Genomic DNA, 22,982 nt, shown 5'->3' with positions numbered 1-22,982 from the left:
ATCTAAATGCTTTATACGACCTGTTGATTTGTTTCTGCTAATTTCTGCAGCTTGTTGATAGCCTCCTCAGCTTCTGTAGCCTCAACAATCCTAATGCTGAAAGCAGAAACACAGACACAAGCAATTGTGTAGGCAAGAATCTAGAAAATAGAAAAAATAAGAAATAATTAGAATGAATTCATTTTTTAAAGTATGTTTTATGTACACATAATATGAGAAAGACAAAACATGCTGGAGAAACAGCAGAGGAAAAGCAAACACTGGAAAAGTAAACACCACCACTTCTTACTTCCTGTAATGTTCGGCTTTGGTCTTCTGCATCATCCAAGTATTTGCAAAGTTTTTGCAGGGAGGTGGAGATGTGACCTTCAGAATCTGTCAAGCTGCTGTGATTCATCACTGACAGAACAAGTCCTACCCCCAAGATACATCCAGTACTAAATATAGGATATAAGAAAGGAGAGTTAAGATGGTCAGAATCCTAATCTAACCAGATATAGAGAATAGTTATTTTTTCATAATCCAGGAAATTCTGGATTCTTATCAGTGTCTTCTGTAACAAATCATGATGATGTCAAAATGATCACACATGTGATGATATAATCACACAAATGCTGTAATTACACACTTGTATCATGTACAGAAGTCACTGCATTTGCAAGATGATATCATGATCGTTACGAATTTGTTTCTTGTTTACAAACTTTATACAGAAATTAATGTTTAGATATACATATGGGGAACCAGTGTCACAACTCCATTCTATAGTCATATCTTGAAGTTACACACAGCCACAGAATACTATTTTTAAATGCCAGATTAAACCATCATTATTCAGTTCGCAGCAATTCATAGGTGACTGAAGGAACTGACTTATCTGAAACATTTTTTTTCATTACAACAGATTTATCTGTCACTCCAGGTTCTGTCTGAGTTAGCTATAATAATAATAATTTATTAAACTTGTATGCCATCCAATAATGGTTCAAGCATTAATCAGCTCCACTAAAAAGCACTGCACTTGAGGCAGTGTGATATGTATGACAGCCTTTTCAGACAGGTTGTACTCATCAAGTAACAAGATACCTAACCTTATCCCACAGTGGGGGAGTCCCTGCTATTCAATCCTTTTACTTGAAACAGTGAGAAACATCTGTAAATATATGATACATATATATAGGTGGGTCATGCAGCAGATGCAGTGACTCCTTATGACCACCCACAATGCAAGAACTGTGTAAATTTGCAAATCACTCTCAATGGCTTGTGTAAGAGCTACCCAAAATGACTATATAAACGATTGCCCTAGTCTAGTCATATCTCCATAGAACTGCAACATACCTATTCCACTGATAAAGAAGTAAATATTTAGGAAAAAAATAATGCTGGTGTAACAATTCCTGATTACTTATTAAACATTTAAAATTACATTGAGAGTTATCCCCCACTAGATGGCAATAAAGTCTTGTAGGTAGGCTGCAACTGTCCACTGTCAAGAAAGCTATGTGAAATTACCAAAAAAAAAAAAAAAATTACCCATCTCAACAAACTGGCTACTATGAACATTTTTACTCAGATTATTTAGAAGAACGTATTATCAATATATTAATATTTTCCTAGGAAGCATACATTCTTATGTTTCTAAAAATAGAGAACAGTTTTCAGACTTCCATCAAATGATAGAACCCTCCTGAATGGTTTTTCATCAACACCCCCCTCCTCCAGCTTCTGTCCATCATCAAAATCTGTGCTGGAGGGTCAAGAGAATCTTTGGGAGGGGAAGAGAGCAACTCCACTTGAGTGGAGCCCATTTACAAGCAGACTTGATTTGCGCAAAGTTTGTGTTGTTTCTTTTAATTATTATTTTATTACAGACATAACAAACAATTATGACTATAACTGGATTGAACCTGACACCTTAATGATCTTTATAAAACAAATCATATGCTCAAATTTTGTAAAAAATAAGATAAACTAAGGAGGACTTTCTCCCCAAACAGCTCAATCAAGATTGTGAAGGTTCAGGGAGGGGGTAAAATCAGAGAGAAAGGGAAGTATGAATGGAATGGTGGTTACACGGCTGCTTAATCCTAACTTTTTTGTTGCAAGTTCCACTTGTATAAACTGTTGGGTAGTCAGGCTCTGAATACTCCCTTTAGTTTTGTTCATGTCAGAAACAGTATTGTAGGTCTGGAGAAAGTGAGGGGAAAAAATCAAACAGAAAACAAAATACCAAACAACAAAAAACAAAAAAACCCTCAGAAAATCAACAGGCTCAACAACTGAGCATTCTCCTTTTGAAAACTGTACAGTTAGTTCAGAGTGATTTCTTTCCCTTTCTCTTTTAAAATACTAGATGGCCATGGTTAAGCAATATATTTATCTCATATATTGGTAATATATCAGAATATAGGAAAATCCATCTTTACACAATGCATAATTATGTTATGGAGACAGATGCCCCTGATTTAGGGAATTAAACATATTAAGGAAAAATAGGGTTTTTAGTGGCTCTCCAGAGTTGAATTTAGCTATTTTAGAGAGATTTTCCCAGGTAAAGCAGGATTCCCTCCAAAATGACAGAATCAAATGTAAAACTTCCTGAAAGGGAGATAATGAATCTAAATTCATTGACAGCTTTGCTTTCATTTTTCTCTGATGTCAAATTTCATTTTGATCATATCCTATCCAACCTTAGAAGCATAAGCACTGCCATACCTTTTTTCTTCTCCATTTTGGCCTTAGTTGTTATTTTGACTTCTATGCTCTCTCTGCAGTTCTCTAGTGCATATCTCAGTAATTACCGTTTCTTGCTGAATGATATATTGTTCTGCCTCACAGTGCTCTTTCCACGGGCCTCTTACTTAATTCCCTGTGTACACTGTGTTGCATGCACATTTTATTTAGCATGCACACACTTGTGAATAATCTAGTATACATATTCTTAATGCTAATAAATAGTTATTCACTCTCAATTCCTGGCGAGGGCAGATTACACAGTCCACATGGGAAAAGTAAAGACGATATAGATTTCATCTTCTATCAAAAACCATTAATATTTTGTCTTCAGATTTAAATTTGTTTTTCTATAGGACCAATTTTGTGACAACCACAATGAATCTTACTCCTGCCTAAATATGCTCCTTGTGAAATCCTTGGATCCCTTTCTCTGGAATTTTACAGACATACTTTTAGAAAAAATTGCTGTACCTACAACTTTTGTGGATATCCTAGGATGGCCAATGGGAGCCACAAATATTTAAGATTTCAAAACTTAGTTCACATTTAGCTCTGAATCAAATTGGCCAGACTCTGAAATGGTTTCAATCAAATTGGACTGCAGCAATGGCGGCGAATATGTGTAGCTCAGAGTTGAACTGTGGAGTCCTTGGGGTTCTCTGAGCTTGGTTCTTTTCTTGCAAACGTTCCATTACCCAGCTAGGTAACATCTTCAGTGCTAAAATGGGATGGGGTTTGCTCTCTATTTATCTGCTGTGGCCTGCTTTGCCAGTGCTGGTGGGGGTTCTGTTTTGCTTTTCTGGTAGTTCATTGATGAGCATATGGTGACTGCTTGATTGTGTGCCTGGTGGTGACCTTTGGTTATCTGGGTGATGATTGCTGGAGATGATTGCTGGTGATTGAATGCTGGTGAGGCGATCTTCTGGTCTTTTGTCTCTTTTGAATAGTATGTAGATGCTGTTAATCTCTATGTGTCTGTTAATTGCTGCCTTGTCTGAATGCCAGGCTTCCCACTGAAGATGTTACCTAGCTGGGTAATGAAACGTTGCAAGAAAAGAACCAAGCTCAGAGAACCCCAAGGACTCCAAAAATTGGATTGTTTTCCAAATTACCATTTCAACATCTGAACTGAACTGTGTGGTTGATACATGACCGTAACTTTTAACAATTTTCTAAAAAAAGCAGTCAGGTATTTTTTAATGGATAAAATATGAATTCCTTGTTTACATCCCTATAAAATCTACATGCTACATGTGAATACTTTATTTCTGTTACAGTTTTTAAAACTGTACTTTAAAATGAGTTATTGAAATACTATTTCTTCCAATATGTTATGAGCTAACAATATTTTCAACCTGAAATATAATGACATTCAGTATCAGTAATAACCAGATTTTTATTTATTTCATTTTGTCCCAAACCACACCTAAAATAGGAGGCAAAAGATCCTAATCTTTCATCTCCCTACCACTGTCACTATACCTCCATCTGCTCTTGGCTGGCAGGGGAAGCTAATTTGGCTACAATTATCAAGCTTTTATCTTATGCTGCATGGGCACTCAGACATGAAACAGTGGGCACTGCAAAGCAATGTGGCTAATGCATCTCTCTTTTACCATATGTGCCTTCTATCATGCCAGATGACAGTAGAGCAATGCCAATTTGATTCTAAACTAAGCTCTCCTTAGATTATAGTGAGGGCAGCATCTACTCAGTGCCAAACAAAAGTCTAAAATCTCTGCCAAGGAAACATGGAATCTGCATACATTTGCATATATTTGCACAGCTAGGTATTTCTTTTTTGTTTCCAAGATTCAGATTTCCCAAATAGCAAAAGAAAGTGTAAGTAAGAAGACTGAACACTTAGTCCATGTGGCACAAAATAAGGGAAAAGGAATGAATTGAAGGAATAGAATGGAAAGGTATTTATTTAAATTTCTACCCAGCTCAGGCCATTAGGTACTGAGTCAGGATTGATTCATTAATGCCTACAATTTAAATGGATTTTGGAAGTGTAAAATCTGAAAGCTACCTCTAAATGGGCTTTTATACCCAAACATTGTTTCTGTCAATTGCCTTAATAGTCAGAATACACCTCAAAGTATTCAAGGCCCATATAGTTTTAAATGTTTTTCAACATCAGTGCTCCATACATTTTCAGTCTTTTCCCAATTTCCCAGCCTTTTCGTTCAACACCTGGAGTTCTAGCCTGTCGCTCAGCAGACCTAAATAAGTTTCCTTTCATCCATACTTTATATCCAATCTCCAGCTGTTATATTAACACAATAGCTCCTCCAGATAAAGGAGCAGTGTGAGACAGCTGCTCCTGCAGCTCAGACTGTATTATAAGCACATGTCTGTTCTAACAACAGGCTCCAGAGCTGGTAGGCTCAACTCAACCTTGCACAGTTACAAGTGAAAGCTTCAAAAGTGCATTTTACTAATGAACCTGTAACGGAATGGTCTTCTGTCAACATTGGCTGACTCCATGATGCCACTGTTGCAAGTTGTTTTACTTTAAATGCTCCAAATCTTCAGTGTTCTAGATTTAAGATCTGACGCTGCATAGTTATCCTTTTTGTGTACTTTGCTTTTTCTGCTTAGATTTTTGCCATCCCAACAAATACATGCACTACACACTGATGTATTATTAAACAGTCACAGACCACATGGAAATATATTTATGAGCTGTATTTTAAGTTCTAAATGTATTCTTCCCTTAAATTAGGTTGCTACAAACGAGTCTGTAGGAAATACCATATATATCCTTAGATAGAATAAGGAGAAAAAATTCAATGCCTAAATGCATTTTCGCATGTGCTCATGGCAAAAAAGACATCCTACAGATCATATGGAATATGTTTTTCCCTATACAAATTATATTTCAGTTTAGAAAAAGTCAATGAATGAAACAGTCATACAGTTTTCTGCATGCTGCACGGAATTCATAAGCTCTTCCACAGCTGTGGGAAAAAAGCAAAGAACTCTGAATCATAAGACTGAGTGCCTGGGTTCCAGAGGGCATGACTGTAGATACCTGCCTATTGGAGGTGCTTTAAATCTCTATTATATTTATAGCAAAGATATATTACAAATGTAGCATGTCCCCCTTTGCACCATGTAATCGGCAAGATTATTTTCACTGCACAGGTACTATGAAAATATATAATAGAGAGCTGTATAAGATACAGTTAATTATTCAACATACATGGCTGCTATAAATATATATGAATCTTGCTCATGTCTTTTAAGGAGCCCAGTAATAATGCAGTATGCTATATCTCTACCATCACTGTTTTCAGCCTAACCTTATTGTATCCAGCAGTATTCCCGAAGCAGTGTTAACCACTTAAGCAAAATCATATAAACCACAGTGCTAAAAAAGGAAAACACGGTGGCATACTACAGCACAGAACTACAATAAAATTAACTAATCTAAAAGTCTAAGGGTCTTTATTAAAAAAATTTTTAAAAATTCTCTTGGCATCCAAAGCATGCCAAACAGTAGGTGAACCCTGTGGGGACAGAAATCCACAGCTAAAAAGCCTGGTTTCAAGATACCACAAGTGTTATCTTTTACCACAGCAAAATTCACAGAAAGGCCTCTAAGGAAATCTTCATACAGTACATGGGCAGATTCACAGATAACATGGGATCTGTAAAGTACCAAGCTATAATAAGCTAATGCTGTTGTTTTTGGATTGATGAAGTGTGCTCCCTTAGGTCAGTCCTAGTGCTAATGTATTTATGCCAATCATAATTTTCAAATAGTCTTTACAGGTAGCAGATGTATGGATAACATGTGAAGGAGTCCTCAGAAACTAAATGAAAGACATCAGGAGGACAACATTCACCACTTCCAAGATTAAATATATTTCTTTTTAAAAAATTTTTTTAAAGAATTTCCTTTAAACAAGCATCTGATTCTAGTACAACAAAAAACATAATTTTTTACACTGGATAATTAAGCAAACATTATTTATGTCTTCTATTTATACCCCATTCTTCCTATAAAGTGCTCAGAGATATGTACGCTGCCTAGTTTTATCTTCCCCAAAACTTTAGAAAGTAAAGTTAGGATGAGAGTATGTGACTGGTCCAAGGTCAGCAAGGATTCACAACTAAGCACTGTGATCCAATTCTAACTCCATGAAGCCTGGGCCCTCACAACACTGGTGAATTACTGGTATCCTGTTGAGAATGATACAGCCCCCAGTATCCTTCTCAATAGCCAAGCTGTTTGGGTTACTAGGTGTAACTCAGTAATTGTAATTCCTGCCCCTGATCTAAGTACAACATCACCCTGCACATCAAAATGCAAGCAGTACAAGAAGTAAATAAATGTACATACTTGTACTCAAGACTTGTGTCGAAGCAGCAATCTTCTAATGCAACCAGGGACTTCATCAACAGGAGAGTCATTTGTTTGTCAGCTACATCACTAGGGGAGTAAGAGTAATGATAATATATTTCTGTTACTAATGATACATTTCCCTGCATTTTAAGTCTTGTTTTCTGTAAGTTAAATTATTACAATGTTCCCTCATCTGATAGCCAATAGGCTATTATTATTAATATATTCTTCTCCATTCTGATACAATTTAACATTTTACATCCATGGGCCACACAACTACATACACACACATGCACACACGAACAGTCATCTCCAAAAGCAGCATTGACAATCTTATTAGAGCATGCAAGTGGGATGTGTTGCTAACTTCCCTTTCTTCTGACTTCTAATATACATCTCTCTAATGACCAAAAGAGAAAAACAGAACTTCCTTATCCTTTGACTCCATTCTCTATGCAACAGAAGCTTTAAGGGAAAAATGAAAGGATAGGAATCTTAATGCACTTCCAGACAAACTGGCCTTTCCATCCTTCTGTTTCTAGTATAAATTGTACTCAAGACTAATTCAGGCTGCTTTGAATGTTTGCAAAGATATTCCCTTTCATCTCTTCCCACATGTACAGTACTATAGACTAAATGATCTGTGCAAGGATCATAGCTAAATAGCCAGAAAGCTGAATCATTCTGTTTTATTCTCTCTCTCTCTCTCTCTCTCTGTGTCAGTTTCAAAGATAGCAATTTCCTTAAAATATAGGTTCCCTATCTTCTCAAACTATCCTTTGACCATGACCCAGGAGCTCACATACCAAAACAGAACCTACACCTTTGTGTAGCATCTCTCTCTCAGTGAGAAAAATACTATGGCTTGGAGACACAGAGCCCAACAAATATACAGCAGTACATTTGGGAAAATTATGATGAGTAGTTGCTTAGATTTCATATTACATCTTAATAATTCTGTGGTGTCTCTTTTTATGTGAGAGTAGAGAGATAACTTTTGCTCCCTTGTAGAATGCACTGATGTAATTTTGTCTGTTATTTCTTTTTTAACTACTTTTGAGATTATTGCTCCTATACTGTGTTGTCCAAGCAGTTTGGTAACAGCCTTGCAAAAAAAAATTATATAATTGTAATCTCCTGAACATAATTAACAGTCACTTTGAAACAGAATAAGAAGGGAGAGCAAGATATGATCATTTCAGATATTAGTAGGCACATCCAGTTTTGAAAGATATTGAACATCAAAATAAAAAATAAAGTTATAATCCAACATGTGGCAAACAAGTACTGCAGGATAAAAGGTTTAGTCAGTCCTTTTCTTGTCCTCCAGATACAAAGTTTTGTTGCTACTAATTTTAACATGGGTGGCTGCTGTACATCCTTTCATTCTGAGACTGAAACAATCCAGAATTGTCTCTTGTTTTCTACCTAAAAGTAATACCACTTTATATGATGCTCATTAAACTCCTTCTTGGCATATGAACATAAAGTCAAGGCTGGAGTAGTTGGTGGGAGGCAAATCTGTGTGGCTATTGTTGCTTCTTATACAATAGAGCAAAATGATATGGTATTGGGAATACTAAGAAAGCCCTACCCAGTCTGGAGCCACCCAGATATGTTGGACATTTCATATCATTTCCAGTCAGCAAGATAACAGGAATACTGACTAGGGAGGATGGGCTACAGCAAAACCCATCTGGAGGATACTAGGCTGGGGAAAGCTTAGACTATGTGGATTAAGGCTTTTGATTTTATTTTCGCAGAAAAAGTCCACAATGAAGGGGCTTTCATACTGTGAATGTAACACATGAAGAAGCTTCAGACCCACTGGAATCTAGCAGAAGGGAAAACAATCAGTTACATGGTGGTGAAATAATGGAAGAAGGAAGAAGATGGGGGACCAAGGAAGTAATTCAAAATGAAATCATCTTGCAGAATGCCTTGGGAATTGTGAAGTGCAAAAAGCTAAACATGTTGCTCTGCATAATCTGAATATCTAGCATGGAAGGAAGCAAAAGTTATTTGCGCACCTGCTATATGATGGAATCCATACCTGACTTTCTCTTCGCATAACCGTGAAATAAACATCCCCAATGCAAGGCTCATGTGGATTTGAACAGCCTGAGACTCATCTGCATTTGGTTTCCCAGGTAACATGGCAATCAGTAAATTCAGGACTTCCTCAACCCTTTCCTTGTAGGATACAATAAAAACCGGCACCAAGAGAGACAAAGAGGTTGCTGCACAGGAACGAGCAATAGCACTTGCAGTATTTTCACCAGAGTAGGATTTCTAGGACACAAAAGCAAAGCCGTAAAGATTCTTAGTTTTATCCTTTTTTTCTACATATAAAAGTATTCAGCACTTTGTATACCAATCTAGGAAAGAGAAAGAAATATATAATGATGATTTTGACAATGTGACTCTCCATACCTTTGCTTGCTTGTTTTTTATTTTAAAACACTGAAATCAGCAATGTGCATGTTTTATTTCAAAAAAATAAAAGTAAATCTATATTTTCTGAAATCTATAAATGTAAATTAAAATTGTTAATTAATTATATAACTTCACTGGAATTTCCTGAGAAGGCAAGGGGGAAATCAACATCAGTAAAAGCACCATGCGAAAAAGAAAAGTATACATAATTGTTGCAGAAACATCAAATGCCAAATGCAAGGAAACTCAAACACTTTAATAATTAATACTCATTTCAATGTATTTGTTTTAAAATGTATAAACTCATCTGCCAGTTCCTAGGCACTAACAGCAGTTTATTAAAATTAAATATATACTCCCAGAGGGAGAAATATCCTGAAATCTTAAAAAAACTCACTAACTACAATTAAGTGCCTTACTTTCAATGGGACTTACTTCTGAGTAGATATTTAAAGGATTGATCATCAAAACACAAAATTATATCTTTCCCTTCAAGGCAACATTACCATGGCTAAATTACATAGAGAAGCACACTTTGCATAATAAGAAAAAAGAAAACAACTGGAACAACAGAACAGTGTGAAGTCAAGTGACATTTATTTCAAAGCAGTGAAATCAGTCACATTTGTAAAAATATAGAGCCCATACAGTTTATAGGTGGATGTATAAAAATACAAGGGAACTTAGAGAAAAACAGTCATGCTGGGCATTAGGGAATTATGCCTCGGGAATTATTTCAAGCATAGAAATCAGACAACCAACAACCAAATGAACCTGTCTGGACAGAACTCAAGATTTTTCACTTAAATGCTTTTATTAACTGGATACAAAAAACAAACATAAAGAAGAAAATAATATATAAAGTTATAGAAAGAAAATAAGACAAAAGCAAGCTTAAAAAATAAGAAAGAAAAACATAGAACATAGAGAATATATTCACGGATACATATACATTCATAAATGTTCTATATAAGCATTTCAATGAATGGTAGCCATAATTCATTATAATCACCCATAGCTAATTTATGCTGATAAGTGATTCGTCTGTAAATTGCTAACATCAATTCTGCAGACTACTGAGTAGTTGGGGCCATATTTTATCTTTCCAGTGCTTAAGAATAAAACTATTAGCTATAAGCAAGAAAATCAACTTTCTTTGGCCAGATGTCAATTTCCGTGCAATAGGAATATACTTCAAAAGAACATTAAAATCTGAGATTATTAAACCTTGTCTCAAAGTTGAGATAATCTAACGGCTTCCTCCCAAAATGAAATTATTATAGGACACTATACAAACATATGTTTAAATGAAGCATTACTCTCATTGCATCTCCATCAACAGGATGGTTTAATCAATTCTTTTCTATATAATTGCAATGGAGTCCAGTATGTCTGAAATATTTTGTTGAGCAAGATGTAATCTAAGATTTACTGAAGCTTTTGGCTCTTAAACTTGACACCTCTTTCCATTGTCCAGGCAAAATAGAAATTATGAATTTGTTATTCCACTCAGCCATTAAATTTGGCATATCAAATTTACTAGTCACCAACAGAATTATATAAAGAATAACTAACTTTTTGTGTGTCAGAGCTATAATTATTGCTTGTAGTAGATCAGGTGTTTCTGACGTAAAAAATATTGCAGGTCCAACTTGAGGCGTCAGCTGATGTTGCAGTTGTAAATACTAACACTGAGTTGTACCAGGCAGTTAATACTTGACCTTTGAAGTAGAAAACAACTTCCTCATGTTTATCTATTAATTGAGCCCAACTTTAAATCTCAGCTTGTGCCCCAATTTTCAATAAAATAGTTTTTTATATTCCGAGATTTGGAGTATAAACTTAGCATGAGAAAAAGGATCAAAATTGCCATTTCTTAAAAAGAATTACCACAAACTTCAAGCTGATGAAGTAAGAGGAATTTGATATGTATTATATTTTGATCCCAAGACAGTCCAATTAACTAAAGGTATAATGTATGAATATTTCTAGGGGGACCCAAGGAGAATTTCCACTACAAGGACTCATCCCAGATTTGGTACTAACAAAGATATGCAAATGATGTAATTCAACATTTGAACAACCTGGTCATCCCTCTTTAACAGACAGCTGCTGTCTTTAAAAAATATTTATTACTCTGACCCACCTATCTGTTCAGCATCTACTTAACTGAAAGTAATTTAGAATGGATCCTAGCACTACACTACAGCAGTCTTCCCCCAAATAATGTTCCCTAATATAGTGGGCTTCAACTTCCATAATCCACTGGCCAGCACAGACTGTGTGTGTAAGGGTTGTGGGACTTAATATTTAACACCTCTGCAAGTCAACAGGTTAAGAAAGGCTGTGCTATCGTATTTCCACCATCCACAATTGCCAGGCCACTCAGAGGAGTTCATAGGTCCTTAGGAAAATCTGCAATTAGCTATTTGTTGGATCTTTCCAGCAGAAAAGCAGAAAGAAAAAGAGAACAAATGATGCCCCCATCCACTTCTGTATAACAGCGTCTGTACAAAAGGACCACCATCTTATCTAACTGCAGAAACATGCTGAATGTCATTATACTAGAATAGATGAGAATGCAAGTGTTTCCCCTTCTGTTACTGTCATTCCTATCAGTTCCAAGACTATGTGGAGAGTCACAGCCTGTGTTCAGAATACACACAGGGAGGTTTATTAAAAAGAATTACAGAAGCAGCAGAGGGGGGAAAGACCAGGTGAGCAGAGCCAAAAGCAGACAGACAAATTGCAATACTGCTTTTGCATGTATATCCACATGTCCATCCCATCTCCCACAAATCAGAACAATGAGATCCTGGGGAAAAACATCAGGTTGTGAAGTTATATGAATGTTCACCTCCTGTAAGACAAATGGGTTCTGCAATGCAGTGTTTTGTGTCGGGGTCCTCTGGAGTGCCAATTCATTCTAAAGGAGCAGATTATTAGCTAACCTAACTGGAGATATATTATTAAAACAATTCTCCCAATCCACTATGATGCTGCAAATAACTGAAAATTTAATTAGGATTTTCAGTTTCATTTGGCTGACATTATATGTTAACTGACAATGGCACCTGGGTTTGGTTCTTCCTCTCACCCACATAATGAATTTGCCATGACACTGTTGCATCATAAATTTCCCTATCCCTTGTCCACATCCACTTGTAAGACAATAGTCACTTTCACAGCATGGAAAAACTGATATCAAAGATTCCAAAGAAAGGGGTAGAGATTAACATAGGGATGCCATTTTCACAGTTGTCAGCCATGTACAGTTTTTCCTTAGAGTGTACTAACTTACAAAGTTGAAAGGCTGCATGCTGTTCAAGCTTTGTTCCCAACCATGTTCAACTTCCTAATGCTGTTCTACTCATCCCACTCATTCAGACTCCTCCTTCCTTCCCTAAAACATCATTTTAAAGCTGCACTGTGCTTATGCTCCAAAGAGACGTCTTGTCTGTCTATAACTGACCAAAAATGAGATACAACAATTTCATCTTTTATTTCTTCAGCAGTTACAGAACCAGTAGCCACTATCTATGACACAGACAAGCTATCTTTCAATGGTCATGGGCCACAAGTTGGAAGATAAGGATCACAATCAGCATGGAACTGACATGGTAATATCACAAAAGTTGTTTGTGCTAGGATTTTGAGAAGATTTGGGGCCTCCAAATTTTGGAGTCAAGTTCAAAAGAAGGCTTACACACACACACACACACACACACAAACATATATACACATACACACACACACACATATCTTTGTAGGTTTTTTTCTTCCCCATATTTGGAAAGTGGGTTGTTTTCAGGAGTGTGATCTCAGGAGGCAGCAAAAAGGAGGGGTGGCTGGGAGCTGTATGTACAATAGGGGATGCCCATTTCTGATCTATGATATTGTTTTTTTGATGCCACTCACAGATCTACACTGAAAGCCTATCTACAATTATAGAATGAGGAGAATAGATTCCATATATAATTTCAAATGTAAGGTTATTCTGAATGCCCAGGTAAACACAGCATAATCCAAATCTATTTCTTTCCTCAGTAAAAGAAAATACAGTGGTAATAATGATTCTTTGTAAAATCTACTTTGACCTACCTGATAAAACCAAGGGAAGATTCGACCCTTAGGACAATAGTGACTGTCTACAATGCTAAGGAGGGTATCAATCACCATGGAAATCCAGTGTTTTGTCAGAAGAAAGTCTGGCTCAGTCTGTAGGCAACAAAAGCACTGAAAGTTACCTAATAATCCAAATACAAAGACATATTCAGCTATGTGAATTATTTTGCACATAGTTTAAGAGTACAGTTGATACTAAAGCAGAAGTTGCCAAGCTCATGTGTTACTTTTACAAACTGCCCAACTGTAGAGCAACACTAGACATTATTATCAAAAAACACTCCTGAGTTAGTATGTATGAGTATGTACATGTATACACAAAGACTGAATTACTTATTTTTAAAAAATGTAAATACAAAAGATACTGTTCAAAAAGAATTAGAGTGCAATCATAATTTTATTAACCTAAGAAGTAATTTTCATTGATGTCAAAGGAACTTAGGAATGCAACTTTAAATAAGCAAAATGCATAGATTTTTATCATTATCCTTTTTGTTTTTGTTCTCATGATCATGAACTAGTTTCCAGTGATATTTTAAGCAACTGAATTTAAAACTCATATATCTGATTGTACCTTAGATCAGAAATAGCATAGTAGGAACTTCATGGTCAAGTATTAACGTTTAATATGTTTGCTTTACACTTAAAGCAATCAAGTCATTTTAACTCACATCAAATTGTTCTTCAGTGTCCGCAGAAAGTTCTTTTTCATGTTTTGCAACAACAACTGCAAGGCCTGTTAACGCTAAAAGGCAATTCCCTTTAACCACTGGGCTTTCCCTGTTGAAAATTATGTCTCAGTTGTCAATGAAATAAAGGAAAAAATAAAGGAAGTAGGAAGGAGGTTAGAGAAATGGGATGAAAAATTATCACCTTTCAACAATCTGGTATCTTTTAAAACTTTTAAAATCTACAAATTTTAGGATTCCCACCCAGCATAAATAATGTTGGAATTCTGGAAGCAGTAATTCTAGCAAAGCTAAAAGATATCAGGTTAGGAAATAGAAGGTTGATTTTGGTTATCATTTAAGATACTCTCCATAAACTATAATAGAGTTACAAATATGTATTGGTTTGGAGGAATGGATTAAATCATGGATTAAACCATTTAAGAAAGGTTTGCACTTGTCTGCATACATCCCCTAGAAATGTCTTCCAGTACTAATATTCCTAAAAGCAAAAAATGACAAATTTTTGACAAAAAATCACCATTAGTCAATTGACATTGACAAAATCACCATCAGTCAATTGCAAAAGGCAGCTTTACTTGGAACAGCTTATATCCTGCGATGATACCTTTAACACTACCAAACAACATCTACCTATCCCAGTTCCTTGGGAAGGACTCGATAGGTAGATAGAAATACCAAATCCAGTCTAAACATGTTGCTGACTGTGGGACCAACTATCCAACCATCATCATCATCATCATATCACAGCCTATATTTATTAAGAAACAAAGATCTTACTTGGAAGCTCCTTTGATTGCATCAGTTAGCATATCTCTAACCCTGTTAAAAGAGAGAAACAAGAAACTAAAGAATGTGCTGTGGAATTAAATACTTATAATTATGAGGGGGGGGGGAAACCATATCTATCAGTGAGTATCCCTAAAGGGTCTGAGTAAGGTAGCAAGCAAAATATGAGGGAGACTGGAGATGGAAGAACAGTAATTGGTTGTAAAATAATCCCTCAATTGCCATCCTGTTCCAGGCAATCTCTAAGGAATGGATGTGCACTTCAGTTGTGTGTGCATCAACTGAAATTCTGTTGCTGTATTGCATGACGGGCTGCTTAGATACTGTCCTGGTAAATGTAGTCTTCTATAAGAGTAGTGATCCACCAAACACAGATCAGTTTGGATTCCTAAAGTATTTATTGAACAAAATGAAAACAATAGATTGAGACTTATAACCTTTGCAGGGATAGGGGAACCTGTTTAAAGACTGCAGATTTCTTGGAGGTTCTGAATATTCCAGCCACTAGAACTGGTTGATCTGTTGAAATGTTGATGGATTTGCAGAATAAGGAGATAGCTGACGTACGGACTCCTAAACAGCCCCTCTCACTGGTTCACTTCAGATTATTTTATCACCGTTTTATATAAACATAAAATAATAAATATAATATATAAAACCTAAATAAAAATCATACTAAGCAGTTTCTTTCAACCATGTTTTGCTGAATAAGCCACAGAGGCTAGATTCATGCGTTACGTTTAGCCAAACTCAAAGAAATTCTATTTCATTAAAATGTTCCTCACATAAATGCTCTGTTCTTAATAAGCATAAACCAATCCCCGCTAACAAGCATACGTTCATTTTAATTATCTTCTGCATTCATCTCTATACAAAGGCAGATTGATGTAAATAAGAACGTTCACCATAATCAAAACTTTTTAGTTACTATAGTACTTAGTTACAGTGCTAATGCAATATATCAAGTGGCTACAGAACACCCATAGTTCAACAATAAGATGTGGTCTTCCTTGATGCTGGATAGCTGGCATTCTTGAACCTGAAAATCTTGGAATTCAGCTTCACAACTGAATGTTTAGTTTTATTCTATTTCATGTTTAGGGGGCACAATTCACATTTCCTTGGAAATAACCTACTAAATGTGATATCTTGAGTTATATGTTTACCAAAATTTAGACTGCTATGTAGCAAGGGAACAGCCTAAAAATGTTTAATAAATATTAAACTTTATATATTTAATATACCTATATTTCGATATTGCAATCACAACCAGGCAAATTTTACAATGAATCTACATATCCAGATATATTGAACATAAGAAACTGAAGCATGGTCATTGATATTACAAACAAAAGTCATGCACTTATATGCTAAGTGCTTTTCCTACATGCATCAAATTACTGAACACTCAGGAAGAGATTTCTGAATGATGCAAGAAACTTGTTTTCAAATGTGCTGCCAATTCTGTCATCAAAATTCTTCAGACATCATATAGAAGAGTTACTGGTAAAAGAAACAATTCTTCATGATTAACACCTTGTCTCTGCAAGATCATATCTGGCTCTCATCATTAACACTTATAAAGTTAATAAAAATTGCAACTTTGAATCCTTTGAAGTTTCTTTCTTGTTCTTTTCCCTACTACCCCACCACCATTCTGGGTGACAAGGAATAGACAGTCATTGCCTTACCAGAGCCAGGCTGTAAATTGCTTGTATTGCACTTGTTCTAGTTCCTCTCTTCCATGCTTTAACTGCATCTCCAATTCAGCTTGCCTCCCCTGTAGAATCACAACAAAAATCAGCAGGGGTACTTACACAGGTAATAATCCAGAGATTTCTACAGGGAACACTTACATAACAAATGTAACCTTTCCACTGAGCACTGTTCCATAATTAAGTCCAATTGCCCCTTGAGTCTTTTCAGCATAATAAACTATGTGTTAAGTGATGGAATCTGAAATTCTAGTTTTATGAATGAAGATGCATCTATTCAACAGGCCTAGATATTGTCATTAGTTTCATTAATGATCGCCATCTTTTGGACAAGAGATCTCTAAAACTTACCTACATTTAGACATTTCTGTATGCATGCACTGGAATTCAGGAAAAGTTGCTCAGTACTATATTACTAAACAACTATAGCATTCAGCTTAAATATCTTGTTGATATTTGTCACAATTGTGTTCAGGAAATGTGGTTCTAAAATTTAGAAAAAAGTTTCTAAAGTCCACATTGTAGGAAAATGGAAAGAAACTATTTCTTGGAATATTTTGTAAGTTCTGTTATAACCTAAAGATTAAAAAAAATTATTCGCAATACTGTATCTTTGTGGGAAAGTATATGAAAGTAAACATCTTTTCCAGTTATTTATCACATTTAACTGGTATGTTCATAAATATCATTTTTTAGTAACAAGGATTATAAAAATGAGAAAATTCTTCATGAACTTATGTTAAAGCAAGAGTTTCTTGATTAATTGATATGAGCAATTATTTTTTCAAGCTAATGATATTCAGAGGTTACCCTAGTCTTCTGAAATGGTGAATATGTATTCATATTATAATACAATCCATACTTCTTTGGAGGATTTGTAAACACAAATTTAACAGCAATTCAGCCATGAACTACCAGATAGCCTTGTTCATTCAGGCCTAGTTAAGTGAAAAGTTAAATGTGGATTCAAAAAGAATTGAATGAATTGCACTCAATCATGTTTAACAACCCCAAATTGGGGTGATAAAGAAATTAGGTTAGAATTTACAACTAAAAGTGTGGATTCTACTCTCTGGCTCTCTACCTAAGTTGCAATGACAGTCTTAATCAAATAATTAAATGTTAGAATGATTCAGTGTCACATAATCATACTTCATTTACTTCAACTAGACTTCCTCTTGCCCTTTCTGAGCACTATACTGTTTGTACATGAAGGAAATCTGCTCCAGATCTCCCCAAAATGATCTAGAGTAGATAACAGTGAAAATCTCTTCCATTGGTGATTTCACATCTACTCACTGTCAGTGTTGGATATTAGTTGCCTTAAATTCCATTGAAATCAATAGAATTTAAGCAAAGGTTAGTGTGGATCTAACCCTAACCCTCCTAGGAAAGAGGCAATGGTAAACCACTTTTGAAAAACCTTGCCAAGAAAACTGCAGGGTCTTGTCCAGGCAGTCTCCGAGATTTGGACATGATTGAACGGATAGGGGAAAAAAAATATCCTAACCCATAACATTGAAATGGGAATCCATTTGTCAGGTTCTTTGGTGACCTGGCAGGAACAGATACCTTCCATTAAATTTACATGCTGAAAATTAATGCTATTCCTTCATCTTGCTAATAGACACCACTTTATTTATTTACTGGGGTTTATATATCATTCCAAACCAGAGGATATCTGTCAGAATCCCTACCCTATTGTATGTTTAATTTTTATAATCCTAATTTGGGATGAGCCAAATCTTCCAGATCTCACTGGACAGGCAGAAACAATTGGAGGTAGGTAGTCCCAAATATACCAGATCCTGTGATGGAATGTAAAGGTAGCCTTAGAAGATGGGGGGAAAGAGATGCTGCCTAGGGAATGATCAGATAAAAGAGAAGGGTGTCCGCAACAGGGTAATGGTCAAAGAAAGAAACTTAGGAAAGACCCACCGTAACTACTCAGGCGGTAAATAGGGAGGATGGGAGATTTGTGCTTTCAGACTTGCAAGATTCTGTTAATATAGCCTTGCAATAAAGTAGAATTAGTTAATTTAGTCTTGTTCCCTGTCTGGTTTACTGGGAGGGCTGACCGATGCTGAGTCTTGTAGGGTATATAGGTGTTACATGATTGCTGGCTCATTTTGTAAAAGCACTGATATCTTATTCTCAAAATTAGAACCATATCATAGACATTTATATTCATAACATGTCATATCTTAAGGAGACATTTTATACCCATCTTTCCCTAATATTAAACTTAGACTTCTCAAGAGCCCAAAGTGACTGAAAACCCTGAATGCACCAGGCAGGCTTGCTTACTTATATATTTATGCAAAAAGTTTACCCCACTATGCAAGAAAACACAAGACTATCCATTGATATATACACTAATATCTCATACTTGTAAAATTGCATGGTATGCTCTCTCCATAAATCCAGCCCAGGAATGAGGTAGCAACAAAGAGTGATGCCACTCTGAAGGCTGAATGTTAACCTGCATGTCAAAGAAAAGAGAATGAACTGAACAAAAATATGCAGTCAGAGTAACACACATACACAAACTCAATTTTACATTGGATCACTGCTATTATCAGATATTTTTCTTCTTTGTGTCAAGTACCAATTTTGAAGATTTTATAAATAAAAACACTCATACTATTATAGTTCCTTCTGATTATTCAGTTTTACAGATTTTTCCATACACAGAGACTGTAATTCAAAGGACAATACAACCTGTCCTGAAAGCCTCATTGGTCTTATCAGATGGGAAATTGCTTTTCATTCTTCCACTAAACATTATGGCGTTACTAAGAGAATAAATATACAAAATATTGCACTGTGAGAGGACTTTCAAATGCAGTTTGTGTGGCAAATTAGACATCTTGTTGAAGATTTAGTAGTAAAAAATCTGAGGTACGTACAAGGACTTGTAAACAAGTAAATTTGTTTTTTGAATCCATACTACACTAAATTGTACTATGTTAATAAGTTCTTGAATAGTTTGCAATAGAATCTTAATCATATGGAAAAATTATCCATACACAGGAATGAAAAACTTTAATTACCTCAAAGAAATCTATTTTGGCTAAGTATCATTTAAGACATGCAGAAGCAGAGTTTTTTTTTTTTTTAAAGAAACTAATAGCACAACTCTACATTTCTTTGTAAAGTAGTTTTACTACAGCAAATTGCCTGGGATCATTTCTGTTTGCTCTGGGACTTCAAAGCTCCCTACTTCTTTTAAAAGAGCACTGTAATTAAAATGATTATGGTACATTGTTATGTCTCATAATATTCTATGGCAGGCAAGAGAATCAGTTTTTTGTTTCCTGTGTCCAATTATTTCTAGTATTGGCCTCAACTAAAAAGAGTGGAAGTTGTCATGACAGCCATTTGGAGCCTATTAAAAACAAGTTATTAGAACCTGTCAGTTTCCAGGTCAACATAAATTCAGTACATACTACTGACTACTATGTAACAGACACACAGACACATCTTGGTGTATAAATGTGTATGTTTCATTGATTTGTTTCACCAATATGTAGGAGCTAAATTTTACCATCCCCCCTCCAATTTTATTCCTACAAAAATTATTCTGTGAAACCATCCGGAGATTGATCCAACATTACTCAGCTTCAGGGCTAAGTGTGCATCTGAACTAGGATATCATCAATCCTAGTCCAATATGCATATACCAGCCTGGATTATAATGGACTTTTCTCAATATCTACTGTTGCATTATTTTATGAAAGGGAACACACTAGAATAATTTGTTACTAAAACCCAACTTCAATTTGATACTGAAATGTAAATTAAAAGATTCCCGTTTCTTTCGTTTATCATTAAGATGTATTGATAACCTTTTCAACCATAATGCCTTCAAGGCAGCAACAGATTACTAGGACAATTTGAATAATAAGAAATATTTTTTTTAAAAAAAGCATAAACATTCTAACAAAAATAATGTAAGTTCTAACTCTTAAAAACCAAGAAACATTGAGCAAAGCAGATATTTCACAACCACCTGCTAGAGAACTAAATTAATTCCAGCTGAGGCAATTCATACAGTAAATGGACTAAAGACGTAGATAAAACTTTGACCTTCATTCTCATCACCCAAATTTCTTTTGGTATATAAAATAAAGTGGCAATATTTCAGAACTTGTCTTTGTATGTAAACAACAAGCACCTTACACTAAGCTCAGAAGAACAAACCTGGAAGCTTGTGCAACTGTTATAAATTTGATTTTATGCTGATTACAAAATGCACAAACTAGCTTAAGTATTTTGCACCATTTGTTGTTTCTGGACACTTTTCAAGATTAACCCCATTGTAAAGTGTGTTGTAATGATCTGCCTCCCTAGGATTCATTCTCATCATCTTAGCCCACATGCAAACTATTACTTTCCATAGACTCCTTGGCATCACTTGAAAATGAAACATAGAGCTAGCTATCATCTGCATAATCTCAACTCTCTGAATGTCTTATCAGCTGTTTCATGAAAATCAGCTATCCATACTGGTGCATACCAGATGCTGGCTGGGAATGATGGAGCTGTTATCAACACATCTAAAGGGGAACGGTTTGGGGAAGCTAGATGTAGCTATTAAAGAGAAAAAAGGATTAAAAATAGAGTCATGGGAAGTTCCATAATCCAATAATCAAAGTTTTAATCATCCAAGATTGCTTTCCTGGAATAGTCAGCAAGGCAAGACGAGAGCCACTGCAAGATGATCTTTCAAATAGCATATTACCTAAGAAGATACCAAAGAGGATGTTTATATAGTTGTTTCATCCAATGTAGCCACAAGAAATAGCTTCAAAGTTTTCACTTCTGTTTTAGATTACCAGAGCTAGTTTCTTGTCCAAACTTTGGCAAACTATAATTAATCTTAACTAATAAGATGAAATGTATGCATCTAATCATGGGACATTGGAACAGAAGGATTCTGCTGATGGACCAGTTGTCTCCCAGTGGAACTTGTGAAGGTGTCCCTGATTTCCTCTCTGACTGGACTGATTTCCCTCAGATGAAGTATTCTGAGGATTTTCTACATTACTGTCACATTCTTGTCTTCTGGAATAGTTCAAGATGTCATAGCAACCAAGGCCTCTCAATTAATGTGACAAGATATACTCATGACCTACAATTTGCTGGCAAAGATGAAAGTGATCTACAGAAAGGCAGAAAGATACGCTCAAAAGAACCACATTATTGATGGATCACTACTCATAAACTTTGCACGAGAATGGAAAAGGGTTTATTAACATGGCCTTTGAAAACTACAAGATTCTCCTGCCACAAGCCATAGTGATCTTGATGAAAATCTGGTTGATCTGTGGAATGGGGATAAGGGCAACAGTTGACAACAGTTGCATAATCACTCCCAAGCACCCTCTCATACTGCACGAAGTCCAAGTTTTGATTTTCTAGGGAGCTGACAGCAGTGCTTGAGTAGATAATTAATGTAACAATGTAAAAAGACTCAGCATTAGGCCAGTAAAGGATCAGAGAAAGGCAGTTTGGTCTAGTGGTTAAGGCCCAGGCTAGAAAGCAGGAGACTGTGAGTTCTAGTCCTTCCTTGGGCATGAAAACTGGCTGGATGACTTTGGGCCAGTCACTGTCAGCCCAATTCACTTCACAGGGTTGTTGTGGGGAAAATAGGAGGAGGAAGGAGTATTAGTTATGTTCACTGCCTTGAGTTTTTTATAAAAATAATACAGGCAGGATAAAAAAGATCTTTAAAAAAAGGATGGTCCATACATTTCCTACATATTGTTTAGGTTACTGAGCTCTAAGGTTTAGTTTAGAATTCTTGCAACATCATCTGGGTCAGGATGCAAATATGGACAGGTTATGTTCAGATTACTCACATTCATATTTTTCAAGAAGGAACAAAAAGTAGACAGCACCATGGAGAGCTCCAACATGGGAAGGGGGTATGGGAGGGGGGGCTGTTGAAAGCCAGAAAATTACATGTGGGCTGCCTCTGATTGAATGTTCATAGGATTTTGGCTTTCATTTGGTTTTTAGTTTCGTATCACACACTGAACAAGACCTTATCTTGATCATTACTAAGGTAACTGTGATATGATGGTGACTTTAATGTTTGAGAGTGGTAATGTGTCCTCAAGGCCAAAATGG

General features: G+C 35.7%; 1 protein-coding gene across 4 annotated transcripts in view; it reads right to left on the bottom strand.

Moving 5' to 3' along the window:
- FOCAD (focadhesin) overlaps nt 1-22,982 on the bottom strand; it is a 158,231-nt gene that overhangs the window by 30,326 nt on the left and 104,923 nt on the right. For all 4 annotated transcript variants that reach the window (XM_088130304.1, XM_007424948.4, XM_088130302.1 and 1 more), the window contains 9 exons: nt 19,237-19,329; nt 16,824-16,912; nt 15,124-15,165; nt 14,326-14,434; nt 13,631-13,747; nt 9,147-9,385; nt 7,091-7,180; nt 290-437; nt 21-140 (listed from right to left, as the gene is read on the bottom strand). In XM_088130304.1, the coding sequence (XP_087986430.1) occupies nt 21-140; nt 290-437; nt 7,091-7,180; nt 9,147-9,385; nt 13,631-13,747; nt 14,326-14,434; nt 15,124-15,165; nt 16,824-16,912; nt 19,237-19,329 (1,047 nt within the window). The remainder of the gene's footprint in view (nt 1-20; nt 141-289; nt 438-7,090; nt 7,181-9,146; nt 9,386-13,630; nt 13,748-14,325; nt 14,435-15,123; nt 15,166-16,823; nt 16,913-19,236; nt 19,330-22,982) is intronic.

Source organism: Python bivittatus, unplaced genomic scaffold, assembly GCF_059951505.1.
Source record: "Python bivittatus isolate LINGU-HERP-01145 unplaced genomic scaffold, Pbiv_v1 ctg000850_np1212, whole genome shotgun sequence".
Taxonomy (NCBI): domain Eukaryota; kingdom Metazoa; phylum Chordata; class Lepidosauria; order Squamata; family Pythonidae; genus Python; species Python bivittatus.
Note: the sequence above shows the minus strand (reverse complement) of the source record. Positions and strands in the feature narration are given on the sequence as shown.